At 42.3% G+C, this 25,596-nt stretch overlaps 1 protein-coding gene across 1 annotated transcript; it reads right to left on the reverse strand.

Annotated features, from left to right (window-relative positions):
* Positions 1 to 11,087: 11,087 nt before the first annotated feature.
* Positions 11,088 to 24,729, reverse strand: CRABP1 (cellular retinoic acid binding protein 1). Its single transcript, XM_069797928.1, has 4 exons — positions 24,566 to 24,729; positions 23,819 to 23,997; positions 20,976 to 21,089; positions 11,088 to 11,416 (listed from the first exon to the last, which is right to left on the reverse strand). Exons 1-4 carry the CDS (start codon positions 24,633 to 24,635, stop codon positions 11,366 to 11,368), a joined length of 414 nt encoding a protein of 137 aa, XP_069654029.1. The 5' UTR covers positions 24,636 to 24,729; the 3' UTR covers positions 11,088 to 11,365.
* Positions 24,730 to 25,596: the final 867 nt, after the last annotated feature.

Raw genomic sequence — 25,596 nt, forward strand, 5'->3', positions numbered from 1 at the left:
AAGATACCAGTATTAGTGTTTTCCTTGGAGTGAGACGTCCTCACAGCCTCTTGAGCTCTGGGATCAATAATGAGACAGAGTGAAAGAAAAATGCAAGCAAGCAAGCCAGCTGCCCAAAGAACCCTAGAAGTTGATGTATGTACTGTTGGATTTCTGCATGAAAATGGTGACATTGAAATGGCCCTTAGACAATGATGTAGCATTATGATTAGCACTGCTAGATGTGCAGCTTACATACATCATATATGAGGCAACTTTTGCTTTGTTCATTTATTTCTCCAAACTATACTGCCCATTCCCTTCCTGTTAAAGGTGCTGAAGCATCTGCTGTCGCAAACCATAAACCTGTCCTTACTGTTTTCATACAGACAATGCAATTGTCCTGTTCACACATTATTAAAGCTTTGCTACTACAAAGGGACGGTCTGATTTAAGCCTTGCTGGCACTATCACATTTACTCAAGCACTTACTCCATAAGAGGGACTGCTCCAGAGAAAGTGCTGGATATATGGACTTGAAACATGCACTGTCATACTGCCAGCTATGGAAAGGTTTGAGTCTGCATCCCTCTGATGCTTCCTCCCATAGACTAAGAGCATCCTCCACACAACAGTAATGAATAACACTCTTTCCAGGCCCCTCCCAGGACAACACTGGGATTATTCCTGCACGCATATACTCCTTTACTCAAGTGGAGTGCTCCACGCTGCCCACTGAAGCTAAGACGTGGATGCAAAGGGGAATGAAATCAGCTGTAGTAATTCCTGGCAGTGAGGGCCAGGGCTGATGGGCTTCCTTCCAGGGACATCTGGTCATTAACCCTCACAGAATAAGGGCTCTTAGGTCCTTTCAGTCAGGACAATGGGCTGTATGCTAGGAAATGCTAACTTCATGCAGCAGAGGCTTAATCACACCTTTTGGGACTTTAAAAGCTGGTAGCTATTGATTGAGGCAAGAGTGGTGAAGCGAGGTCACAGCTGCCTTCATCTTTCATATGGGGTCCATGGAGACCACACGTAGTAGCATGCAAGAGTTCCCTATTGATTCAAGTGGCTTGGCAATTAAAAACCCTGTTTTCATTCTTTCAGTCATTTACCCTTCACCAGATGAAGCCAAGTGGCCTCAGCCAGCTATCATGGCTGCCCAAACCAAGCTGGATGCACCCAGCTGTAACTCCAGATTAAAGCTGAGCACAGCTTCATTTCACACAAGTGAGGGTTGTCCTGAGAGACACACACACACACACCCCCAACAGATGGGCCAGTGTTTCCCAGGCCCAGATTGAGCCAAGAACCCAGTGAAGTGAAAATGGTGTGGCTCTGGAGGAAGGACTTGCCATGGAGAGGGCTGAGAGGGAAGGCACTGAAGCAAGGCTGAGTGATTTATTTTCTGTGCTGCTCTAATCTTCCTCCTGTCCCTCCAGCTCACCACTGAAATACAAGAGACAACAACCTGTATGTGGACCGTTTGAAGCCCGTGGGGAAGAGGAGTGTGTCTTTTTGTCCCCAGGACTATTGCCCCAGGGCATTTACAGAGACTGAGGCTTGAGAGGTCCTCAAACCATCTTTGTACAGCACCTAGCACAGTAGAGCCTGGGGCAGTAGAGGGGCTCAGTCCTCCTGTGCATTCCAGTAATATAAATGGTGAATAACTATGGCAAAGGCAGAGTCTTAGCCCACAGTCAGCTCTGGGGCTTAAAGCACACATGAACTTCCCAGCAGGGAAATGGATGTGTCTTTTGATAAATCACTTTATTGCCCAAATAAAATAAAAGGCCATTTCATTTTCATAGCCACAGTTTTATGAAACAATAGTCAAAAGTACCCAATTTATCATGCACACAGATGATGAGAAAGCCAAATAATGCATTCAAAGACTTCCAGAAACAATAGAAGAGTTTACCACATATTATGGAGAATACAACATCTCTGGTGTAAGCTTTATGCAGGCTGAATGCCTTCTGGCTATTCTTGCAATGCTAAGCATGAGAAGACAGTAGTTATTACACCAATATAAGACATTTATGCCTTTAAAGTCATATATACAAAGGGCACAGTTGCTGTTTTTTATAGTCAGAAATGCAGCTGGCGCTTTTTACAGATGAACGTTAAAAGAAATTCTTTATGTCCACACCAGTAGTTTCCCTCAACAGCCTTGCACCAAGATCTCCCAGTGCAGAAGTGTGTGTGTGCATGGACAGCACATGCTAAGGAGCCTTTGAGCAAGTAACCATATTGCTTTCAAGTGAGCAGCATTTGGCATACTGATTGCAGGACTGAGGCCTTAACTAGGTGGAGTGAAAGAGCTGTGTAAGAAATCCTTACATATAAGGACACTCTTGTATCTGTTTTCAAGGGATAAAAGTCTGTCCCACACAAATGTCTTCCATTTTAGTAAAACATGGCTGCAATCCCTGACCATCCACCTTCCCGTCATTTCCTACATGCCTGTACCTTATTCCTAGACTCACCCAGAAAGGCTTATCCTGACTCTGGCCAAGCAGGGGCAGAGGAGGAACAAGAGCTGCTTCCGTGACCAAAGGCAAGTCGTTTTGGTCTGCTGATTGGCACTGGCTCTGTGTATTAGCCTTCTCTACCCTGTTGCTCCATGATGTCTCACATTTGTGTGAGGCATACGTCGTCTCACATCTTATCTCCATGGATAACCCTCCAAAGCCAGCTAGTTCCTTCCGTCTTCTGTGCAGCAATACTAAACTCTGGACAGTGCAGGAACTCGGTGGAGTCCACTGGGAACATATGCCCAAACTACAGAGAGAAGAGTTTATTTTAAAAAGCACATTTATATATATGTGGGTAACTGTGGTAGTAAAATCCTTGCAAGGCAATAATGCAATTTTGTAGGAATGAGCTAAAAATTGCTGCCCGGACTGCAGTGTAACAGAGTGATTATACACCTCCCAGGACTGGGTAACTGAGAGGGAGATTCATGCCATTCCCAGCCAGTGAACACCAGGATGTTTGTAGGTTCTCATCATTTCCTTGAGACTGATCTCATCTGTTTACGACCAGCTTATGTGAACTGTCTCTATACCAGATGCACGTTAGTGGGCTGCCATCAGATTCTTATGCTCTACTCAACACAAAGTTCAGCCGCCCCCAACCAGCCCCATGGGCCATCACCGGCTTCTGCCTCCAGTCACATGATGGCTGCTATCTGTGAGAGGAACTCTCTAACTGTGTCACTGTTGGATCAGCTCCAAAAACTTATTTAAATCTTGTCTTGCTTATAGAGACATGTCTTTTAAATTCTTATCCTAATATCTTCTTCTTCAAGATCCAAACTTTTTCTCCTCACCCAGCAATTTCCTTCTGTATTTGCTTTGTGTTATTCGATGATAAAATCTGGCTAATGGGCACCCTAAGTATTGCAGCATCCAAATGACAGGCTTCAGGCACAATGATAATTACTTATTCAAAAGTATTCATAAAATTAACATATCCTGAATGAATTCAAGCTTAATTTAACAGGCCACTGCACTTATTACAAGCATTTAGCACACGCAATTGTTTAAACTTAGTAGAGAGCAACTTACTCTTTCACAAGATATCAGGGTCAAAAGTAGATGTAACCACAATTTAACCTAACAAGAGCAAATGTCCAACAGTTTAGGGAGCTATACAGCAATTTGTTCAAATGCATGTAAGTTAAAAAGCGTACAAAGAAGCTCTTGCCAGGCTTTTAATTATGGCAGAGTATTCAAACTCTTCCTTAAATTCTGTTTCTCAGCCAAAATCAAGAAGAAAAAAAATGGTAGAAAATTATAAATTCCCTCTCTCCTCCTCCTTGCCTTGGAACTGATTCAGGGCTTTATTCTGAGATACTTTTATGGTTCCAAGTATTATACTTGAGATTATTTTTTCTTAACTTTTATCTACAGTGCAGAGTGTTCCCCACTGACATAACACACAGAATACTATCTGTGATGAGAGGAGAAAGAGCTGTTTGAGTTTTGTACAGAAAATCTTACGTGCCACAGTGTCAATCCACATGGTAAAATCAAAAAGCTTTGAAAAAATAATGGAATGGGACATTTCATAGCACTGTTCACCCTACCTGCAGGAGAGTACAGTATTCCCTTCTGTCACTAAAAGTCAGCTGTACATCTCTCATTGTAGTTGAGCCTGGTTTCCCAAGATTGGACTGAGGTCTTTCAGTCATGCCATCTGTCTATCTTTCAGTCAGATAGAAGTGAATAACTTTTGAACAAAACAGGTCACTTTCTAATAAGCTGAAAGAAAGACAAGAGAGCACTGTGTTCCTCTTGAGCTATGACTACTGGAGCTGTGTGAAAACTAGGTACTCTGACATGATGGCTATTTCACACACAAACACACACTACACCTTTCTTCCCTCCTTCTTCCTTTTCTTGAAAATGTGATTTTTGTGTCCATCCTGCTTGGGACCCTGGCTATGGGGTTAGGAGAAACATTGCAAGATGTCCTCCACCCCAAGCCCTGGAGTATCTTCTTAGATATTTTTCCAACAGGATGAAATGTCGGCGATAAATCAGTGAATTAATTCATTCTCCTGTTACTTAAATAATAGCAAGGAGGAAAGCTTCGTCCCTCAAAATGGTCCTTTTACAGCATTCTGACCATTCCCATAGCAGCCCTGTGACCTGTTTTGAAGATTCTCTTTGTTGCTGCAACAAAGCCAACAACTGCAACATTTCTGTATAACCTCTGCTAATGGAAAGCACTACAGATCTTTACTGTCTGTTCTTCATGTTCATCACAAAGTATGGATATCAAGTTCATTAAAGGAATTAGGAAATAAATTACACTTGAGAGAATATGATGCCAGTCAGGTCCAGATGATTCCAATTTACTTCACTAAAGTACTTATTTCTGATTAAAACACATTGCTGGTGACGTGTCTTAAAAGGAACTTGGACTTCAAGCTCTGTAATAACTGCAATATGTTCTCAGTCTCTAGCCTTGCCACAGACTGCATAAGCTTAGTGTTAAAAACTCCTGCAGAAAGAGTTATTAGGTGCTTACTTCAGACACAGATTTCTCACTGCAGTCGTTGCTGATGTCCTGGCACACCCTACAGAGGATCATATGCAAATTAATATCCTTATTTAGATGTTCCAGACTCACTATGCATCGTTATGGCAGAGTGTCAATTTTACATAAACTTCCACATATGGAACATTTTAAAAATCTCCCAACTGCAGCAAGAGAAATGGAAAGAAATAGCTTCAGCAATCACCAACCTCTTAATAGCATCAGAATCTCAGCATTGACATGGACAATAGATTAGTGCTCAAGAGGTCTCTCTGAGTAACATTGGTAACATTGCTTTCCATCAAGATTGTTTTAAATCACTGATCTTTCTCCAGAGATACTAAGATAAACTCTCATCTTGTGGTGTATTTTCTGGGTTTGTGTCATAGGGCAGAACAGAAGCTAAACACAAAAGGATAGCAAACTTTTTCTTTTACTCAGTGGGTAGAATCCCTAAGTCCTTGGTCATCAAAACTGCTGTATATTTCAGTGATGCTTTCTGTCTCAGCCCAACCTGAGATGCCAAAAATTCTCAATGCATTTAAAAAGGTGACAGGTCCCTTTGCCTCCTTGGTAGGGGTAAAAAGACCTGCCATTTTTTTTTGTGCCTGCGGAACACAAAGGTGAGGAAATTGAAGTGAATGGGACACAAGCACATAGAGGCTTGGTTTCCAAGGCATGGTTTGGAGGCAGACTAGCTGTATGTCCTTCAGCCTGCTAAAGGGATATACAGGCTCACAGAGGTCTCAGGGAAGAGTCTTAGGCACCAGATACTGGAGGAGAGTGGACCTTTGCAGTGACCCACTATAGCTTTTCCTATCCACAGTTTCTGTAAGATCACTTGATTTCCAATTGCACCTTTATCTCCCATCTGTGGAGCTACTTAGACATGAAAGCTTCAGCCCTTTGAAGACTCTGTGAACTCACTGGACCTATGATTAAATCAGTCCACCAGCTCCACCTGAACATCTTGTGAAGATTAACATTCAGACACATATCTACAGGGCTTTTAAGAAATCTGTAGTTCAGTCAGTCACCTAGACTGTCACCGCCTTTCTGCTTCAGCAGCTGAACTGCCTCTCTCAGTGAGCAGCTGGTTTGTGTGGGAGATAGCAGTATCTAGTAGAAGATTGGTATTGCCTGCTGCAGAAACCATTTCAAGCCTCACCACTGTCCTCTCTAGTTGCAGTGTGTGACCATACAGCACATTCTAACTGCAAAACATACTCAAGCTTGTAAAACAGATTAGCTGCCAGATTCCTCTTTGTTCTGGCAACATTGCAAAAAAGACTGAGTGCCTGCCACGGATTATGTCGGTGGAGCATCACTGGCAGGCCCTCAGGTGGAAATAGTGAGAGATACAAGACAAAATCCCCGGTTTCAGAACTTCACTCTGATTTAGCAGAGTGCACCAAGAGTCAAGTAAGAGTGAACTAAAATTTCAAGAACACTGGGGGTTTTTTGCTTCTGATTGAAACTGGCCTCATGTTCTGGGAGGCAATGTAGGGACTGTTGAAAATGAAGAAATTAGCAGAAAGCCCTATGCTGTCTATTCCCACCTATTCCTCCACTGTTAATAACAGCATTTTTTTCATCACTCTCCTTAGCCAGCCAGCCAGCCATCTGTAATATCAAAGAGAACACCTTAGGTTGTTCCACTTCTCACATGGCAGTATTCAGACAGCACATATTTTAACAGGATTCAAAGACTCTAGATTCTGCAGCCATGTGGGATTTGTAGCTTCCTGTCAGCAGAAATAGATCTCTTTGTGCTCTGAGTGCCAAAAGTGATCACTTGAGCTAAAGCAGCACTAGCTCTCCAGGGCATACAGTGCATGCAGTGGGACAGCTCTGTTCACACACAATAGTAGCTGATGGTAAGATGCGTGTGAACTGAACAATTCAATGCAATATCACATTTCTGGCTGAGGTTTTTTTTTTTTCATATTTTGGGTTTCCCCAGCAGATTATTTTGGATCCAACTTCACTGCCTGATGTGTTTACTGGTTAGGATGTTTATTTTTCCTGGACAAAAGAAAAACAATAAATGTTTTATGAAAGCAGCATAAGAACAAAGTATGGAAAATCAAAGGAAAATCCTAAAATGAACTCCTCTTGCCCTAGGGCAGAGAATATGGCTGCTGTATCCTAGCTTTCCATTCATGTGGGGAAGTTTTATTTTTGTGAAATGTTACACACAGTGCCAAGTTGCTGCAGATCTGTATAACCCTTTCTTTGTCTTGCTGCAGCAGTTAGTTATCAGTGTGGTGAATGCAGTGCACAGCATGGTCCCAAGCCTGCAGGCACATAGGTTGGGAGGCAGTTGCCTAATCACAGCCATCTATGTTGCGATGCCCTCAGGTTTTGTCCCTGGTCTGCTGCTGCCTCTCCAAAAAAAGGCACAGATCTCATGCAGCCTGTGTTATATGCCAGCTTTGTGCAGATCTCTTGGATACATAGGATGTCTAAAATAGCTGTAGACACCTATGTTTAGGCAACTAAATACTCATTTGTACTGTATCCATTCAACCAGCAGGACTCTTTAGGCAACTGCAAGACAAAGCCTTTAGATTTCAGGGAGGAAGACTTCTCACCTTCTTAGCTATCTGTACTCTGCTGGCCTTGTGTGGAGAAATACTCTCAAACATAAATAGTAGTATGTAATAAACTCATAGGGAAAAGTTCCCTGATGCATTCACTTATATGGTCAGGAAGTTTTTAGGCGCAAAGCCTGAAAGTCATTTGGCCATCACCATTAAGCACTGGCAGACCTCAGAAGTCTAGCTTCTTGGGCACAGAGACTTGCAAGACAGCAAGCATGCAGTGGGTGGTTACGCATACAGCGGTCAGTCAGCTGCCATCCAGACAGAGGTGAGCTATGTTTGTCACCAATCTATGCTTGCAACCACTGAGTGCTTCCAGGTCAAGTGACAAAGTGCTAATTAGAACACAGCAGCGTGAGAGGAAGGAAGTTTCTGCTTGCTCACTGATACACATAACTGTGAGCCAGGCTCTGCCCCTGGCTCTACTGCTTGTTCCATCACAGGCCTGATTAAAAGACCTAGTGATGCAGAGAGCATCTTTGATTTTAATCTGGAAGGCAATATCCATAAAATCCCTGGGGCCCTTTTCAGATATCCACATACTATCAAGTAATCAACAAACCATTTATGTAACCCTTAGGTGCTCCATTGTCCTGGCACCTTTGCATATAAAAATCCCTCCCTCCTATGTGCAGAGAGTGGCTGCCTGAAGCTTTCAGGATCCTATTCTGCTACACAACTGTTTAACATTCAGACATTTGTGAGACTAAGTTTTTGTGGATACCAGCTACAGTAACACTACGCTGCTTCCATCACCTTATCTGAGGAGGGGTGAATTCATGATTTTTTTACACAAAAAGTGGATAAAACTGTCTCTGTTGGCTACCCTGGCATTGTTCAACTTCCATGTTCCCAAAGGAGCTTAATCTCAGCAAAGAAAAGAAAGGCAGGAGACAACTGCAAGGCTTTTGGCCGGTAAAATCATTCCAAATCCTTTTGTGCCTACATTTTAAGAGCTTTTAAATCCAGGAGGACTCACAAAATGCAATTTGGCCTTTGCACTGTTTCAACAATGAGCCATAAAACTAACACCCTGGACCAGTTCTAGTCTCTGTTCATATGAATTTACCCATGGACCAGTAACTCTAATGTAACTCCATGAAAGTAAATCAAGTGGTGAAGCTTCTACAATGAAATTACTAAAGAAAGGAACTTCTGTCATGCCAGACTGCAAATGAAGCTTAGGGGAACAGTTTCAATGCTGGAAGAAGAAAGTTCCCAGTTATGCAGGGTAGCTTATATCTTAAGAGCCTGTTTTTAATCATAACCTCTACAACACAGTTACACAGATCATGCTTGACTACTTGGATAGTAGTTGCCAACTGGATGGAAACCTGACTTGGTATTTTCCAGTTGATGGGAAAGCTTTCTGAAGGATATTTCCTTGAGTAGCACAACAACTTAGCATCAACCTTCCTAGAAATGAAACATAGAAATCACTGCTTCCATTAAATGTACTCACTTGCTCTAGCCAATGTGAGGTTCATACTGGTACCTTGCTGAACTCTCAAAAACTGTGCATCAGGACTACTTTAGACACAAGTAGCAAAGATAATTGCTAAGAGTAGCATTTTTCTGAAATGGCAAACCAGCCCTGCTACTTACTGGCTTTGGCTCTACTACTTGCCTCATCAGCTTGTACCAGCCCCCACATCCACCACCCACCTTCTTGGAGGTGGAGGCAAAGCACTCTACAGTGTTGGTGGGCTCCTGTTGCTGTAGGATATAGCATGTGCCAGCATGTCCTGCAACACAGTGCTATTTACTTCTCAGCCTTGATGTGGCAAGACACAGTTTTGTCTGCATCACTGAGAAGCTTTGAGCTAGCTCAGCCTGGCACTTTTTATGGAGTCCCTTTGGCACAGCTGATTCTACAGTCAGGTCCAGATACTCCTGAAATGGAATTTGTTTGGAAGAAAACACCCAACTATTTTAATTTTAATCTTAAAAGAAGATAGAAAATAAAGATAGATCACTGTCATTCCGACTCATGGTTTCATTCTTACTGGGGGGGGTAGCTTCAGCTGCATCCAAACCACAACGAACTAATTTCAGCCCATGCTTCAATGTGAGCTATCATGCAGTGTATTTAATTGGTACCAACTGAACAAAGGTCTTAGAAGCAGGGTTTGGCCTAATGTTAGAGTGTGGAAGGAAAAGATCCCCCTTTTCAACTGTAATATTGTATCTTGACTGCTGATGGCAGAGAAAGAAAGTGTGACCTGTCAGAACAGAGGAGACAGAAAACATCGTACGTTTCTCTCCTGTTGCGCTGCTGTACCTCACACTGCAATATATAGAACAGGTGGCTGATTTCTCCATAGCAGTTTGACAATCCTATCAAAGGGGATTTCTCTGCATAGCTATGCGAGTGATGAAGAGACAAAGTAATTTGTTTACCATGGATGTCCCACGACAATCAAGATTTGGACCTATTTTCCCATTCTGAATATTGAGCACAGTCCAGTGAACAGGGCATATATTCTGCTAACACTGAACCTCTTAAAAATCTTCTATGATTGAGTGACATGAAGCAGATAAATTACTCTTGCAAAGCTGAAAGCTGGTCAGACAAGCTTGGATATTGCGCTGAAATTAGTGCTTCTAGTCTCAATCTCCAGGTATTTCCAAGGCTGAAGAACAGAAGAGTTTCTGGTTCATTAGAGGAATGTCTATTCAGCTTGAATCTAATACTTGATAGTGCTGTGGCCAGAACTCTGAGCCAGAATAAATACATTAAGTTTGGTGTTTCCTTCATTCTTGAACTATGGCCCTGGTTTGTGAAATACTTAGTTGTTCAAAGAATGAAGTACTGAGTCACCAAAAGTGAGAGCTGTAACACTGAGCCATTGGAAGTTTTCTCTGTCCCAGGTGAGAAGGTAAGAGAAAAGCATCTTTCCTCAGCTTTATCTTTTTAAGGCCCAAACAAGTAAAGTCCGTCAGATTCTGCTGGCTCTCTGATCAGGCCTGAGGTGCTTGGGTGTGATGACAATAAGTATTAGCCATGATCACAATGTTATGTGTCCTGTAGATACAGCTGGGTTTTGTACTTGGATAATGAGCATCTCAACAGGGAAAGTTTGGGCATTCTTCAGAGACACATCAGGAAAGAGGGTAAAGATCTCTCCTTGTCTTCTCTGGTTCTGCTGAATCACAGTCCCAGCAATCACAGGATACAGGAACTGTTCCTCAACAGCTCTCCCAAGGAGACAGGACAGAAAGAAGGAAAGAAGCAGAGCTCTGGGTTTGAGAGAGCAGCCTGCAGCTCCGTGAAAGGCCTTGCAATTCACTTTTTCTCCTGCATTTTATGTTGCCCCAGGAGGTGTTCCCTGACAGCATAGTGCTAGCCAACAGCAGTGAAACTCCACACTGACTTCAACAGAAAGTAAAAAGTGTTCCAGTCCTAACCAAAGCACTGCTGGGTTTTCTATTAAAAACACCCCAAAACAGCTGTGAGTTATGCCCAATAAGTTTAATAATTGATGAAACCATAGCAAGTGACAACTACAAAATACAAAGCACACATGAAAAATGATGGCATAAAAGTGGGAAGGGATAGTGTCTGCAATGAAAAATGAAAGCAAAATACACTTAACAGAGGATATGGGTTCAGATATAACACACACGGTCACATACAACACCGCATTAGTAACAGCACACACAGATACTCATTATACTGGGGATTTTCACAGTTCTCCACTTCATCCCAGATGACAAGTAAATTGATGTTTTTACTCTCTTACATAAATTCTTGTGCACACAACATCATCAGCACCAAAGGTCTGGAAAAGAAATACAAATCAATCAGAAGAGATAGAACCAGCAAACATTTAACACCATTTTTAAATGTTATTTTTACTATAGTAGCTAGTTCTACAGCAGAAGTACATTTTCCTATGTCTTTTGACAGATGAGAGTAAAGGAAGGAGTCATTTTGGGAGAGGAATGCAACGTAAGTGACCTTTTTTCCAAGGCATGATGAATTTTGTCAGAATGATAAATGATGCAGAAATTCCCTTTTTTCTGTAGTTTCTTGGCATGCATTTATAAATAAACATGAGAAAAGAAAGAGAATTTGGAATGTACTGTTATTATATTTAGAAACAGTTGCAGCACTTTGAACTTGAAATGCTGAGGGTGGAATTCAGATGCCGTGTTCAAAAGGTATTCTTTGATATTTTCAAGTATAAATCAGAGTAGTCCAAATGAAGTCAGTGGAGCAATGCTGAAGATGAGGAGAATGTATACTTATAACCTGTAAACATAATACTGCTGCAAGATGTTGACACACCACGCTAGGATACCAAAACCCTTTCTCCCAAGCTGTAATGTGGGCAGTGTCAATCACAACTTCCTTTCAGGATACCGTGACCTTAACCGGTGAATTTGTTAACTATGGTAAGGGTCTGAAATGAGGGCACATAACGGAGGAAAATGTAGTGGAGATCAAACTCATTTCACATAACTAAACATCTGTGAGATCTTACAAACATTCGATCACCACACGTCTGAAAATCACTGACTTACTATAGACTATGTCCCATTATCATCCCATTTCTTATACCAGATTCAGTACTTCAGAGTACCTTGATTTTCTATATACTTAGAGTTGGTGTTATATGGTGTTATACTATTGAAACAGAGTTTTCAGATATGCATCGAAAGCCTGAGTTTTTTTAAATCATTCTGTAGTTCTGCACTTAAAAGGCAATTCTACCACAGCAATATTGCAGTACATATTATCAGGACAGTGATAGGCAGGACAGTGACTGTGGCAGCTGTCTGAGAAAGGCACCTAAACCGCAAAGTGTTTGTATGCAATTTCAGGTCTGGCAGGCTGAAATCTAAGCAAGCAATTAAACATGAAGGAAATAATGGGTGCAAGAGTGAGGAAATACTGACTGCAAAAAACCTTCACTTTCAGCTACATTGACAGACAGTTTCAAGCTCACCACTAACAAGTTGTGAGGTGGGAAGTTTGGCTGTAATAACTGCCAAGGTCTCACTGAAAAATGTAATTAAGACCTACCCCAGTGTGTTATGAAAACTCAGCTGGACTTTATTTGTTTTAATGCTTTCTACACCTGTTTTGGCCAACACTTCTTTGAAAGGACTTGGCTTTAAAACTGACTCTGGCTTATATTTTGTTCACTTTATTGAGGAGAAAAGTCTGTTAGTATTTTGGAGATACAGGCTTTGTTTTTATGCATATAAAAAGCTTATCATATCAATCTTCATATACATTTTTAGCTTACACAGAAAAATGTCTGAAAATGGACATTAAAGGATGCAGATAGCTCTCTATTGCCCACAGCACTAGCTGTGAATACCCTTACTATGGCTTCCTTCAACATTTCCAAAACTATACACAAAGGCAAAATTATTTCGGCAAGAGCTTTGCCAGAGAAAGTAAGTCAGAGTCAAGACCATCCAGGGCTTGAGGTTGTCTGTGGAGACTGGAAGGTCACTGTCACAGTGATTGTCTTTCTATGGTACATTCAGGCACTGCTAAGCACAGTGAAATTTGGGTCCTCCCTGCTATTTCAACACAAATCATAAACAATAGTAAAACAGTCTTTGTGTAGTGTTCTTCAAGAGCTGGCGCGGCCCCAGTCTCACAGTTGGAGCTACACAGCTATGCAGCCACATCTTGTGATGCGAGTGGGTGCCACATCAGCCAGTTGTAATGAGAAAGGTTGCAGCAGCAGCAGTTTGCCAAAACTCTTGTAACCTACCTAGTAAATTTATGTCTATTCTTTTGGGGAAATTAAGAGACAAACTTCTTCCTCTAAACCTGTACAACAGCAGTTATTCTCACAACAGGTCAGCAGTTGTATGGAGAGGGAACACTGCAGGGAAGAGTAGATTGAAATAGATGTGATCCATACCACAAGTCTGTCCTAGGGTGCCACTGTAGGTCTGAGTGTCTGAAATTCTAGTGTCCAGTTCTGAGACTGCACTCCTGGGCAGAGCTTGCTCCTAAGACATCAGTGTAGTCTGACTGGCAGCTTCCTTGCAAGACCCACAGGAAGGAGTATGAAAATAAAGAGAAAGATTCGTGGAGGAAGAAAAAAGAAATAGTAACATTCTGGGAAAGCTCAGTAGTATGGGTGCATCCAGAATGCATTGCAGAGGCAGCAAGTCCACTGTATGTACATGCAGACTGACTGTTGTGCACTCACAGAGTCACAACTTGACACGCTTGTGACAAAGCGCAATGGCTGTTAGTTTTGTACTTCCAACATCCAGCTCCAGCTGGACTTCTGTACTCTTGAAAATCTCAAGCAAAGGACTGCATTCAAATGGCTCTGTCAGGATAAAAATTAAGTGCAGAAAACATGAGCATGCCTGGGGAACCCAAATACATAGTAGTCTTAATCAGTTGCTATACACGAGGATTGTCATTCTCTGCAACACACCAGTCTCACAGTTTCGAAAACCACTATAATTTAACACAATCATATCTTTAAATCTAGATTGTAAAGAGATAAACTTCATGCAAAGCCCAATTACAACTACTGTGGAGTACCATGTAGCCACTGGGCACTTCTCAAACAGCCAAGCATTCTTTCCTTGAAGACCCAGCTGAGGTTATGTGGCCTCTGACCTGTTTCAGGAACAAGCTGCATTTTTTAGCACTTAGATTTTATACCTTATACCCCTTCAGATGATTAAAAACCTAATTCCATACTGAAGCACATAAATAAATGGCTTTGATTGTCATGATTGTCATGGCGGACTTAGGTAAAAGGTGTTTCCCTATCATTGTAACTTAGTAGCATTGCTGGTAAAACTCCACTAAATGTTGCAAAACAAAGTGAAGAGGAACTTGGTCAAACTTGCTGTATTCCTTTTCTTGGGGTTGCTCACACAAACATCTAATGTACAGATGGGCCCAAGCTCAGGGTAAGATCCAAATCAAAAGGCTGTTATGCCTCTATCCTTCACACTTAAATCATTGTGTTCAAGGGTAGGATAAAGCAGTTTAGTGTCTATGGTTCTAATTCTAGATTGGAAAGAAGTGATAGTTCCTGTCAGAACAAGCATAATTTAAAGATTTCCATGACCCAAAGGAGTACAACTTCCTAATAAAAAGAAAGAGTGCAAGCAATCCTGGCTATTTGGTGGTGAAGTTTCACCAGATCAACTAAAAAAAAGTGCAACACTACCAAACTGCAATTGAAATCTAATGAGAAGATGCAGGATTTTCAAACACCACCTTCTCATGAGCTTGCAAAGGTCCCACTTATCTTACAAAATGCTACAACGCAAGGCTTCTATCTAAATCTAAAATAGGATTTTAAATGTGCAATGACTGCAAATTACAGAGTTGTTCTCTTCGCTTAGCTTGTCATAATCTGTAGCTAAGAGTCCAAAAGCACACTGCAAACAAAGCCCTGCACAGGGGGATAATCCAATAAATTGACCTCTTTCAGTTCACTCAAAATCTGATGACCACTGACATCACTAGAGATTAACAGAGAATTACAGGGTGGTAATATATTACTGTATGAGTAAATCTGCTTTTTGAAGGCCTTCTTTACAAACATTTGCTGAGGAGCCTTTGTGATAAGCGGAGCACACAGTATAATTAGGAAGACTGTCATTGAAACAATCACCTGGGGAAGATCACTTCTGCCAGTGTATGCAAAAATCCCCTGTTATCTGCTCATGACTGACCAACCTGCAAAGGCAACTTGCAAAAGGAAGACAGAATACATCAGCAAACAAATGGAGAAGAGAAGGTATTACTTAAATGAATCCTCAGAAAAGGTTTTGTCCACATTGAAACTTCCATGTTATCCAGAATAAAGATACAAATCTTCACAATAAGGCATATTGCATATTTCCTTTCTTCTCCTGACTCCTGTAATGTTTTATGAAAGAGGTTGATCCTTATGGGGCCATAGTCACAGAAGGTGCAGCCCCCATTTTCAAACTTGGTTATTAATAGCAAATCACCCAATATACAACCTCACTTTCTGCAGGATATCAATCAACAGGAGCATGCAAAATCAGGTCATTTATCAAGGTACCTAAATGTTGGTATTTGTGTTTGAGAACGGCTATATTATACAGTTTCCTCAGAGTCATGCCATGACATGAGACAATGGTATTTCCCAGTAGTAGTCTTGCAAGCCAGTACACAGCAAACATCTAAGCTACAACTGATATTATAAGAGGCTGTATACAGGCTGAGATGCATCCAAGATGCACGTGGCTTTGGCTTCTTTCTCTGCTGATATGTTTGGGATGTGACCCAGACCAGGCTGTACTAGTGAGCAAGGGCTGCAGATCCCTAAGCCCCCTTGTAAATCTGCTTGTGAGAAATAGCAAATTAAAGCATTAGGTCCATGCAACACATATGTATGCATTATTACATGCTTCTGAACTTTTATCAAGGCTGCTTTAACGAGTCAGCAGCAAAACCCACCACTGACCTCAGTATGAGCAGACCCTGCTTTTGATAACTGATTTGATTTAAGATCACTCTCCAGAAACTATAGAAAAGTTAAACACTTACTTAGGTAGTTCAACATTGTTCGATACAAGGCTTAGGCACATCACAAATCTCAGCATTTGGCTGCAGAGTATCTTCCAAATCTCTATTGACCCTTCTCACCTACTAAGTTTAGTTTTAGAAACCAGCAATACAATTTAAAAAATGTTCACTCACTCATCTAGGCTCCACAGTTGACCAGTTTTAATCAACTACAGCATGATTTTTCTGGGGAGGGAATGTAGAATAGAAACCATGATTGAAACCCCCCTAATGTTCTGATCTTTGACCCTTGCTATAATTGATTCTGAGAACCCCTGTGTGATACATGAACTGTGTAAAATGTGGTCTGAGGCTGTTTTTAAAGCCCCTCTTCAGTAATCATCCACTTTAAAACATTTGTGTGTTACAGATTAAACTAAAATTGATAGAGGCATGAGCAGCCATGAAAGCAGCAATGCAGATGAAGTTTGAGTAAAAATGTTTCTCATTTGAAGAGCTAATGTTTGGAAGCAGCATCCTTTAACTTTGTAAAGAGCAGACGCTTTGTTCTTCTGACTTACACAAGTGATTGATAGCTCATTAATGTCCCTGACAAAAACACACAGCAACAGCAAAAACATTATAGAGTATAAAAAGGAAGAAAAAGAATATTTGGATAGACTTCATCCCAGATCTTAATTTTCAGACAAGTAAAGGAAATATATATTTTTGTGTTATATTCTGATCTTGATTACTCAAGTGCTAATCTAAGTATAGTTTATGAATGTGGAGTTGTAAATAGAGATATTCTGACTCTGTATGCATTACAGTCTTAAAGTACAATACAATATAATCTAAAGATACAGTCAAGACAAACAAATGTGGACTTTGAGAGGAATCTATCCTTTTCACCCTCCCTTGCTTGCATATTCCATGTAAAAATGCAGCACTGAAATCACAGCAAGTGCATCAGATGAGATTAGAATAAATAGTACTGATGAAAGTAGTTGCAATGTTCTAACACATTCACAGCACCTTTTTTATAAAGCAGACTTTGGTCCTTCTTCCCTTACTCAGCTGGAAGGATTCTTTTTCTAACAGGACTTTAGACCTACATCTGCCATTGTATGAGCCAAATATTATTTATACTACTGATAAGAGTAATCTCATTCTCCATGCTGCAAGGAGCCAAGGAGAACTAAAGGCAAACTTAACTTGCACCTGAAGGTAAAGAAAACCTTTGCTAACTAAATAGTTTGTTCCCAGCAAGTACCAGAGGACATGATGTGACATGGAAGATCATCATATTGTTCCAAGGGAATATCTTTGAAGAACATAAGGAATTCTTCTGCCAGGATGCAAGAAAGATTGATAATTATACAGTAATATGGTTTCTATTATAGCTCTGTGGTAGTCATGACAATTCAACACTGATTTTTTTTTAATTATATGTGATAATAAACGCATTTTATTTAACATGCTGTGTTGGGGAGAAAAATACATTCTTCCACTAGGAAAATGTCATAATCAGATGGACCCCCTAAGCAATGCAGTATATTAGATCAAAATTATGTGGCAAGGGTCCAACATTTATGCAGCCAGTATTAGCAGAATAAAACTCATTCCTTACCCCCTGCCTGTTGCCCCAAGCCTTTTTTCCATTCATGCCTCAGTCTAACACAGTTTAGATTCCTTTTTGCAACTTTTTCCAAATGTGGTATGAGTTTTCTTGATTTCTTCTGCAAATGCATGTAATAGCTAAGAAGGAGACTCAAGATTTCTTGAAAGATTTCTTTGGACAGAGAAACAGGAACAGAGACTGAGAGAATAAGTATCAGCCTTACAGAGTTCCTAAACTGCTAAATCACAGGCTCTGCCCCATAAAGACAGCTTCCCAGTTGCAGACATCTAGAAGTTCACAAGAATGTGGTTTCCCTCTGCTTACTTAAGGTGCTCTGCCAGAATGGAAGTAGGGAAAGCTTACCAAAGCGCATCAGAAAGAGTAAAGGACCAGAAAATATTTGTTAGGTAAGTAGGGAGGTTTGAGAAGTGTGATGACGGGAATTGTTAAATGTTTGAAGTGATATGGGCAGCAAAAATGAATGAGAATAAATTTCAGGTCATAAAGAACCCTAACAAAGCTAGGAGGATGGAAGAAGAAAGAGAGGAGAAGACAAAGAAAGATCTCTTCTTCTCACTGTGATCTTAGTTTTGAAGAAGTAAGATGTAAGTGGGGGCTTGCAGACTCAGATCCAAGGAAAATTTCCAAGCATAAGATAAAATATTCTAAGTTGAGTGTCAGAAGATTTTGAACATGTTGACCCATGTGTTTAGAAGATTTGTACATTCAGTCCCATAGAATGTCACAAGAGGCTTGAAAATCTTTGTCCTGAGGACCAAGTAATGTCCTAATATTTAATAAAGCAAAAGAGGCCATTATGCTCCAGAAAGGAGGTAGGAGAATGGAACTGTATGTCATATTAAATAGTAAAAGACCAAGAGAATGATCTGGATCACTTGGAAGCAAACACTCTGTTTTCATAAAGCCATGGTAAAATCGTACATTGCAACCAATGAACATAGTCCCAACTTGCAGGAGAGGGGAAGGGGACCAGTCTGGGGAATCAGAAACCAGGAAAATTACTCGGGATCATGATCAGCTCAGCATGAGTTCCCAAAGAAGAGTTAACAAAGTCTTTGCACATAAATCAGAATAATTTCTGATGAGAGTAGGGAGATGAAGTCACCATGATATCAGGTGTTAGTGTGATTGCTACCAAAACAGTATGTGTGGTTCTGGTGTTCATAGTTTAGAAAGGAAATTGATAAGTTGGAGGGGGTTATAGAAGCACTGAAAGAACGATTCAAGGAAAGCTTGCTTTATATTGAAGGGCTCAGGGTGTTCCAATGGTTTAGCTTGACAACAAGAATGTTCTTCCAAGAGGTGGCTTGATCAGTGTTGTTAAGAGAAGTATTTGCAATAACAAACTTTAGACAAATTTTTTAGGTTCTTTATACACGATATGTAATGACTGGAAGTTGAACCTAGACATATCCAGGTTATAAATAAAGTGTATATTTTAATGGCAAGGAAATTAACCAGTAAAAAAACTTACCAAAAGTTGTGTCTGAGTTCCTATAAATGGAAATATTTTAATAGTTTTTCTAATTTATATCCTAATTTGAAAAATAATTAATTCAGAAAAGCTCAGCAGACTGTATCATACAAGAAAAAAGGTTAGATGGCTTTAGAATCTTTGAATCGCTCTGGTTTCTTAACCAACTTCATTCTTCTCCCCCAGCAGGGTAAGTTCACATTGCTGATTGCAGGAGGCAATTGTATTATGACTGGATTTCTTGCTTTGCTTTGAGCAGTTCACTTTGTTTAACAGCTGCCTCACTAGTTTGTTGCTTAAATAATAAACTACAGAAATGTATTGTTAGAAAGCTGGAAAATTTATAGTCAAGAATATATTTTGTCCGCTGCATTATATATAAAGATGTGAAGCAGAGATCAAAGTACTTTGCCTTCTGAAGTTTTTTGATAATATAAAGATTCCAGTGGTTGAGTCAAAAGAAATTATCCAGAATTGGAGCATTCATTCAATAGAAACCAGTGTGATTTCACTAACAGCATACACCTCCTCATGAGGGGTGGGTGAACAGTTCCAAGATGTCTGGAATAATATTAACACCTTAAAAGCTTCTTGTTTATACTTGGTTAGGCTTGGGTCCTGTTTTTGTTTCAGATGCAATTTAAAAACAGAGCTCCAACTGCTTTAGAGAAACACTGGGGAGAATGTTTGTTTTTTAAAGTGCAGAGGTTTAGCTAGTGTGATAGTTTGAAATAAAACCTCCCTGCTTTGATGTTTTCTTACCCGTCACTCCAGCAGCCTGTCTTCTGTGCCCAGACTGATGAGGCGTAGCAGTCTAATCAACTATTTATCTGGAATTCACTAGTAAGAACACGCAATAAAATGATTCTGAACTCAAGCTAACTTGTGCTACTTGTAACTCAGAGAAACTATGTTTTTATCTAGTTCTGGATATTGTTTCATTAATGTAGAGGGACTACTGAGGAAAGATTCAGTGAAGAAAACTCAAATCTAACAGAAATAAGTACAATATAAATAAATAAACTGCACATGATTCACAACATAAATGGTGAGGCAGTTGCAGAGGTGCTGCTCAGAATGCCTACAGTAACCCTGCTGCCATATGGAAGGTCGCATAGGAGTGAGGGGATGTTGGCTGACAGCAAATGTGCAAATTGGTGTATTTCTGAGAAAGTCAGGAAGGTGATTCTGAACTGCATTCAGAGATTATCAAGGAATTGGGGAAGGTGGCAGGCATGGGGGAGGAATTATATGTTCTTCAAAACCAGAATGAGATTACAGCATGCTAACAACATGCCACACCTTTCCTGCTATACACCATGTGATTATGGATAAGAGGCAACATATTATGCACATGCCTAAAAAAGAAGGCTCCCCAGAAATGAGGTCAAATGCCTTGATCTCACTTTCACCAGAGAAAACCTGCAATAAATCAAGCAAATTCTTTGGTGGTGTTGTGAATTTACAGAGCAGAAGTGGCCCACTCGTGATTATTCTACCAGAAAAAGTATGGCAAAAGTTAGAGCAATAAAATGCAAGTGAGAACCTGCATATATCTTCATTTGTTCTTAAAAAAAAATTTAAAAAGGGAAAAAAAAAGTGTTGTATGAATTGTACTGTAGAGGAGTATGGAAATGGTAGTTTTCCAGATGGATTTAAGTAAGAAAAAATAGCAAGTCATACTACACGGTAACAAAAACCTGTTAATATGGTGCATGTACTGGGTGGATGCAAGGTTCTTACCAAAATCAGCTCATCATTAGCTAATTCTCGAGTCCAGTATGTTTTGGGGCCATCTCCCTCAATAAGAGTTTGTTTGCAATAGATCTTGTTTTCATTCTCCCAAGTGGCCAAACTCTGCAGGCAAGAAAACCATTAGGAATAACATTAATTATATTCCCCAGCAGCATGAGGCAGAAAGACAACAATGAGCAGTAGTGAGAACAATTGCTGCAGTAAAGGAGCAACACATAGATAGATAAAGGCAAAGGGAAAAAAGACATCAGTGGAAAGTGGTGAAATCAAAATTAAGGTGTGAGGGGGCATTTTGGAAATAGGTATATATTAATAACAAAGTAATTGTAAATGTGTCTTTTCAGCAAAAATCTGCATTTGCTTCCAAATTAAAAAGCCACCCAGTTTTCATAAAATGCTTGATGTTGAAAAGTATAATTTAAAAATGTGATAATGTAGTGTCTACATTCCCGAGCATCTTTGTATACATGTGGTTTGATCTGACATGTTATTTATCAGTACAGAGTCTCCTTAGCGTAAAAGCATCAAGAATCATATGTATCATGTTGTGGTCATAAATAATGCAGTATTTGTCCCTTAAAACCTTTCATGCTGTATGGCACCGTGCCAAGTTAACTGTATATTAAACACTTACTGTGCTAACAAACTAGAATAAGTCACAACTAAATTGAAGAAACTTTGTTAGAATTCTAGTGTTTCTAGTGTTACTTTTTTAAGGTCGTGGGTCCGGAGATTGAAATACCCTTGGGCATTTTTCAAAGCATTTCAGTAACGACTATGAAACCACTGAAAAATAAAAAAAAAAAACCATAGGATTTTGTTTAGCTTTCACAAACAGGCAAGCCCCGACTGTTGCTTTTCGTTCTAGCACTGAACTATTATTCTACAGTGCAATGAAACAGCTGTGCAGAAGGATGCCCTGTAATGAATGTGCAAGTAATCGCTTTATAACTAGCTCATGGGAGATATTCATTAGTCTGTGATCATATACATATACATGTGTGTGTGCATATGCAGGCATAAATTCAATTTAACACTTCCCAGACTTTCCAAAGGAAAAAAACTTGACTTTGATTTAAAATTAGCTGTTTACTTTATAAATATTTTTTCAAAACAATAAGGTTTTTAAGCCAACAAGCCATCTCAAATGGCAGTTATAGAAGCTATGCCTTGCAGTGCAACTACATACGACTCGCTCTTTGTCTGTACGAACAATGGATCAAGTTAGTTGGCAAAACAAAACCCTCCACCCCATAAAGTGTATCAAAATCTATCGCCAGTCAGCAATTTTGCCAGATATTCCAAATTACATTCTGAAGTATTATTTTATTATCTGTCAGTTTCTGCTCTGTGGCCACATCTTGGTTATATACACACTGCAGTACAACTTATTCCTGGGAGCAGACTATAAATAATTTCACAACACATGGAAAAAATTTACTACTTCACAAAACACATTTCTTTCAGATTTTTCCAACTTTCATAGCTTACAGCCGTAATTATTGTTTTTCCATCTGCAGCAATAAATCCTTCTCTAGAAAGCGGGTCACATTTATTGTATATGCATTATGCATGAAGACGCTAACATACTACTTTTGCCGAACAAGATAAATTAACAAAGCCAGCAACATTTCCTGAACAAACTGTTAAATACATGATAACTCATCCTAGAGATCAAGTGGATGTTCTAAATGTTCACTGACTCCTAGAATCTGCCTCCCTTTTTCATAGATTTAAATTCACAGCAATTGCACTGGAGATAGTAAGCTCTGAATTTTTAGTGGTGCAAATGCTCTCAGAAGCTGGCACAAGAATTAGCAGAGATCATATTTTGGAAAGTAGATTATTTCACCACCATAGGATACTTTTAAAACTGTATTCTCATTTGAGACTACATCTTGATACTCTTTATTCATACTTCTTTTATAAGTGTTTTATACATACTTCTAAGTGTGACAGTAAAGTGCCTGAGGAAAGGATAACAAACCCATGCCTTTGATAACTTTTTTCAAAAGACAGCTATGATTACAGCCCAGTTCTCCAATACCCCAGACCCCACTTATCTACAGCAGAGAGAGGCTGGTGTCAGACGCTGCTGACTTAAAGCCCCCTCCACAGCCACAGAAGCAGTTACAAAGGTAGAGGAGCAGGGGCTCACACACAGAATCAAGCCCAAAACACTCCAGTGAATGCCCTCTAATGCACTTCTGCACAAGGAGATGGTGTAATTATGGCTGGTGTAACACTCGCTGGAAGTCTGCCTTACACTGTTAAAGACTTATCTGATCAGCAAACTGGAGACATGCACTTGCAAGGGCATGAAAGAGGATTTCAGCCCCAAACTACCAACAGTCTGCAGTCCTTGCTTGTGAACTCAGCTGATTCAGTTTAGGACAAAAGTTATGTCAGGTTTGTGCACTAAATCCTGACTCTCGAGCTCTCTCTTGCTCCACTGTTCCCCGTGTTTCTGTCAGGGACAGAGGCTGGGGAGAGCTTTCATTGCAGCTGAGGTCTCCAGGGTAGAGAGAAGCAAAAAGAGCTGGACAAAACCCTGCCGGCCAAGAAGCCGGCAAGCGGGTACTCGAACTCTGCCTTTGAGACCTCTGTTGCCTTCAGATTTCAGTTTTACCCTGCAAGAGGGAAAACGTTGGATGAGGGACAAGAGGAGCGGCGACCACCAAGAACCCCCAAAGAGCGTTTCTGGGAAGAAGAGGGTGGAGGGCAGTAATGCCACTGTCTGGGGACACCAGCAGCAGATGCGTCTGTCCCATCTGAAAAGAACTTGGTAACGCACGCACACACAGACACACACGCCTCGGCTCTCCTCCTACCCTGCACTTTCGTCCATCCACCGTCTCCTCCTCAAAGCTCTCCCCGATTTTGAAGTTGATCTCCGTGGTGCGGACAGTGGTGGAAGTTTTGATGTAGAACTGGTCCCCGTCCTGGCGGATCTCCACGTGGGGTTTGGAGGCGGCGGCCACCGCCACCTTCCTGAGCATGGCGTTGACACCTGGGCGAAGCGGGGAGGAAGCAGAGCTTGAAGCGGCCAGCCGTGCCCCGGGCCGAGCTCGCCCAGCACCACGCCGGTCGGGGGGAGGCGAGAGGCCGGCAGCCACCGCGGCGGCGGCGCGGCCCCGCCCCGGGGCACCGCGCGTAGCCCTACGGCAAGGCTCGGCGCGGTAGGGAGCTGCGGCTCGCCGGCCGGCTCCGCACCGGCGGCAAACGCGGGCTCTTGCGAGGATCCCCGTGGCGGAGCGCGGCAGGAGCCGCCGGGGCCAGCGGCGGCCCGGATCCCCCCCGCCCCGGCAGAACCACCGGCGTCCGCAGGTGAGGCTCTGACCGTGCCGTGCCTGCGGTCGCCCCTCCCCGGGCAGGGCTCACGGCTTTCCCCCGCGCCGGTGGGAGGCTCTCCGGCCCGCGGTCGGCGCACGGAGCTCTCCCGGGTGCCCGGCCCTGGAGGCAGCCGGGCACCGGAGCGCGGTTCCGGCTGCAGCCCCCGCCGCGTCCCTCCTCTCCCGCGGGACGCAGCCCCGGGCTGCCCGCTGCCGGGCTCCCTCCCCCCCCCCCCAGCGCCTCACCCAGCGCCTTGAGGAGCTCGTCGAAATTCTCGCTGCTCCTCATCTTCCAAGTGCCGGCGAAGTTGGGCATGGCGGGGCGGGCGCTGCGGACGGCGGCGGGGACGCGGCGCTGCTGCTCTCTCTCCGGCTCAGGCACCTTGTGAGCGGGGGCGGACCGCGGCGGCGGCGGCTGGGAGAGCGGGTCACACCCACCCGGCCCCCACCCCTTCCCCCGGGGCCAGCACCGCGCCGCCAGGCAGCCGTCCGTCCCCCCCCCCGCGAGCCATGGCCCCGCCAGCCATCCATCCGTTCGTCCATCCTTCCAGTCCTCCATCCATCACTCCCTGCCTTGCAGCCCGCCAGCTGCCTCCTGGGGCTTCCCAGGAAGGAGCGAGTCCCTTGTCCCGTAGCTGGGGTGGACGCTGAGGACTTGATGAAAGGCCCCAGAGGCAGGCAGGGAAGGGAGAGGGCAACCCAAGAACCCAAGTAAGAGCAGCCTCTCCAGGCTCACGCTGGATTGACCCCCACCACAGCAGGGCCGAGGCACAGGAATACATCACACCCTTGCCCCCAGGCTCCCTGTGTGCACAGGCCCCCCAACATGCCAACGAACTTGTCCCCAGCACTGCTAATCTGGACGACCACCGCACTGCTAATCTGGACGACCACCGGGCCAAAAAAGTGCCAGGGGGCACAGCCCTTTCCAGGCTAGGAGACTGTTGTAAGGAAGCTGTCACTGCCCCCTGATCCGAGCCTGCCCCTTTGAGAAGGGCAATGGACAAAGACATCCACAACGTCTATACTGTTCCACAGTCACAGCCACACGCTCCCTCATTGCTCTGTGGTGTTTTTGGCAATTGGAGGATATAGCTGTGGAACCGGAAGGTATTTGTACTACATCAGAAAGAGCAGTGCCCGTGGTGCTCACAAGCTTTTACGGAGAACCACATCAAGCTATTTCGCACTTATTTAACACCAGCGTGCTAAAGATTTGAGTGCCACTCTGTGCCTCTCAGACGTTCCATGACCATTTCTATCATCTTGGCTTTGAA

The sequence above is a fragment of the Haliaeetus albicilla genome, chromosome 12 (genome assembly GCF_947461875.1).
Source record: "Haliaeetus albicilla chromosome 12, bHalAlb1.1, whole genome shotgun sequence".
Classification (NCBI taxonomy): Eukaryota; Metazoa; Chordata; class Aves; order Accipitriformes; family Accipitridae; genus Haliaeetus; species Haliaeetus albicilla.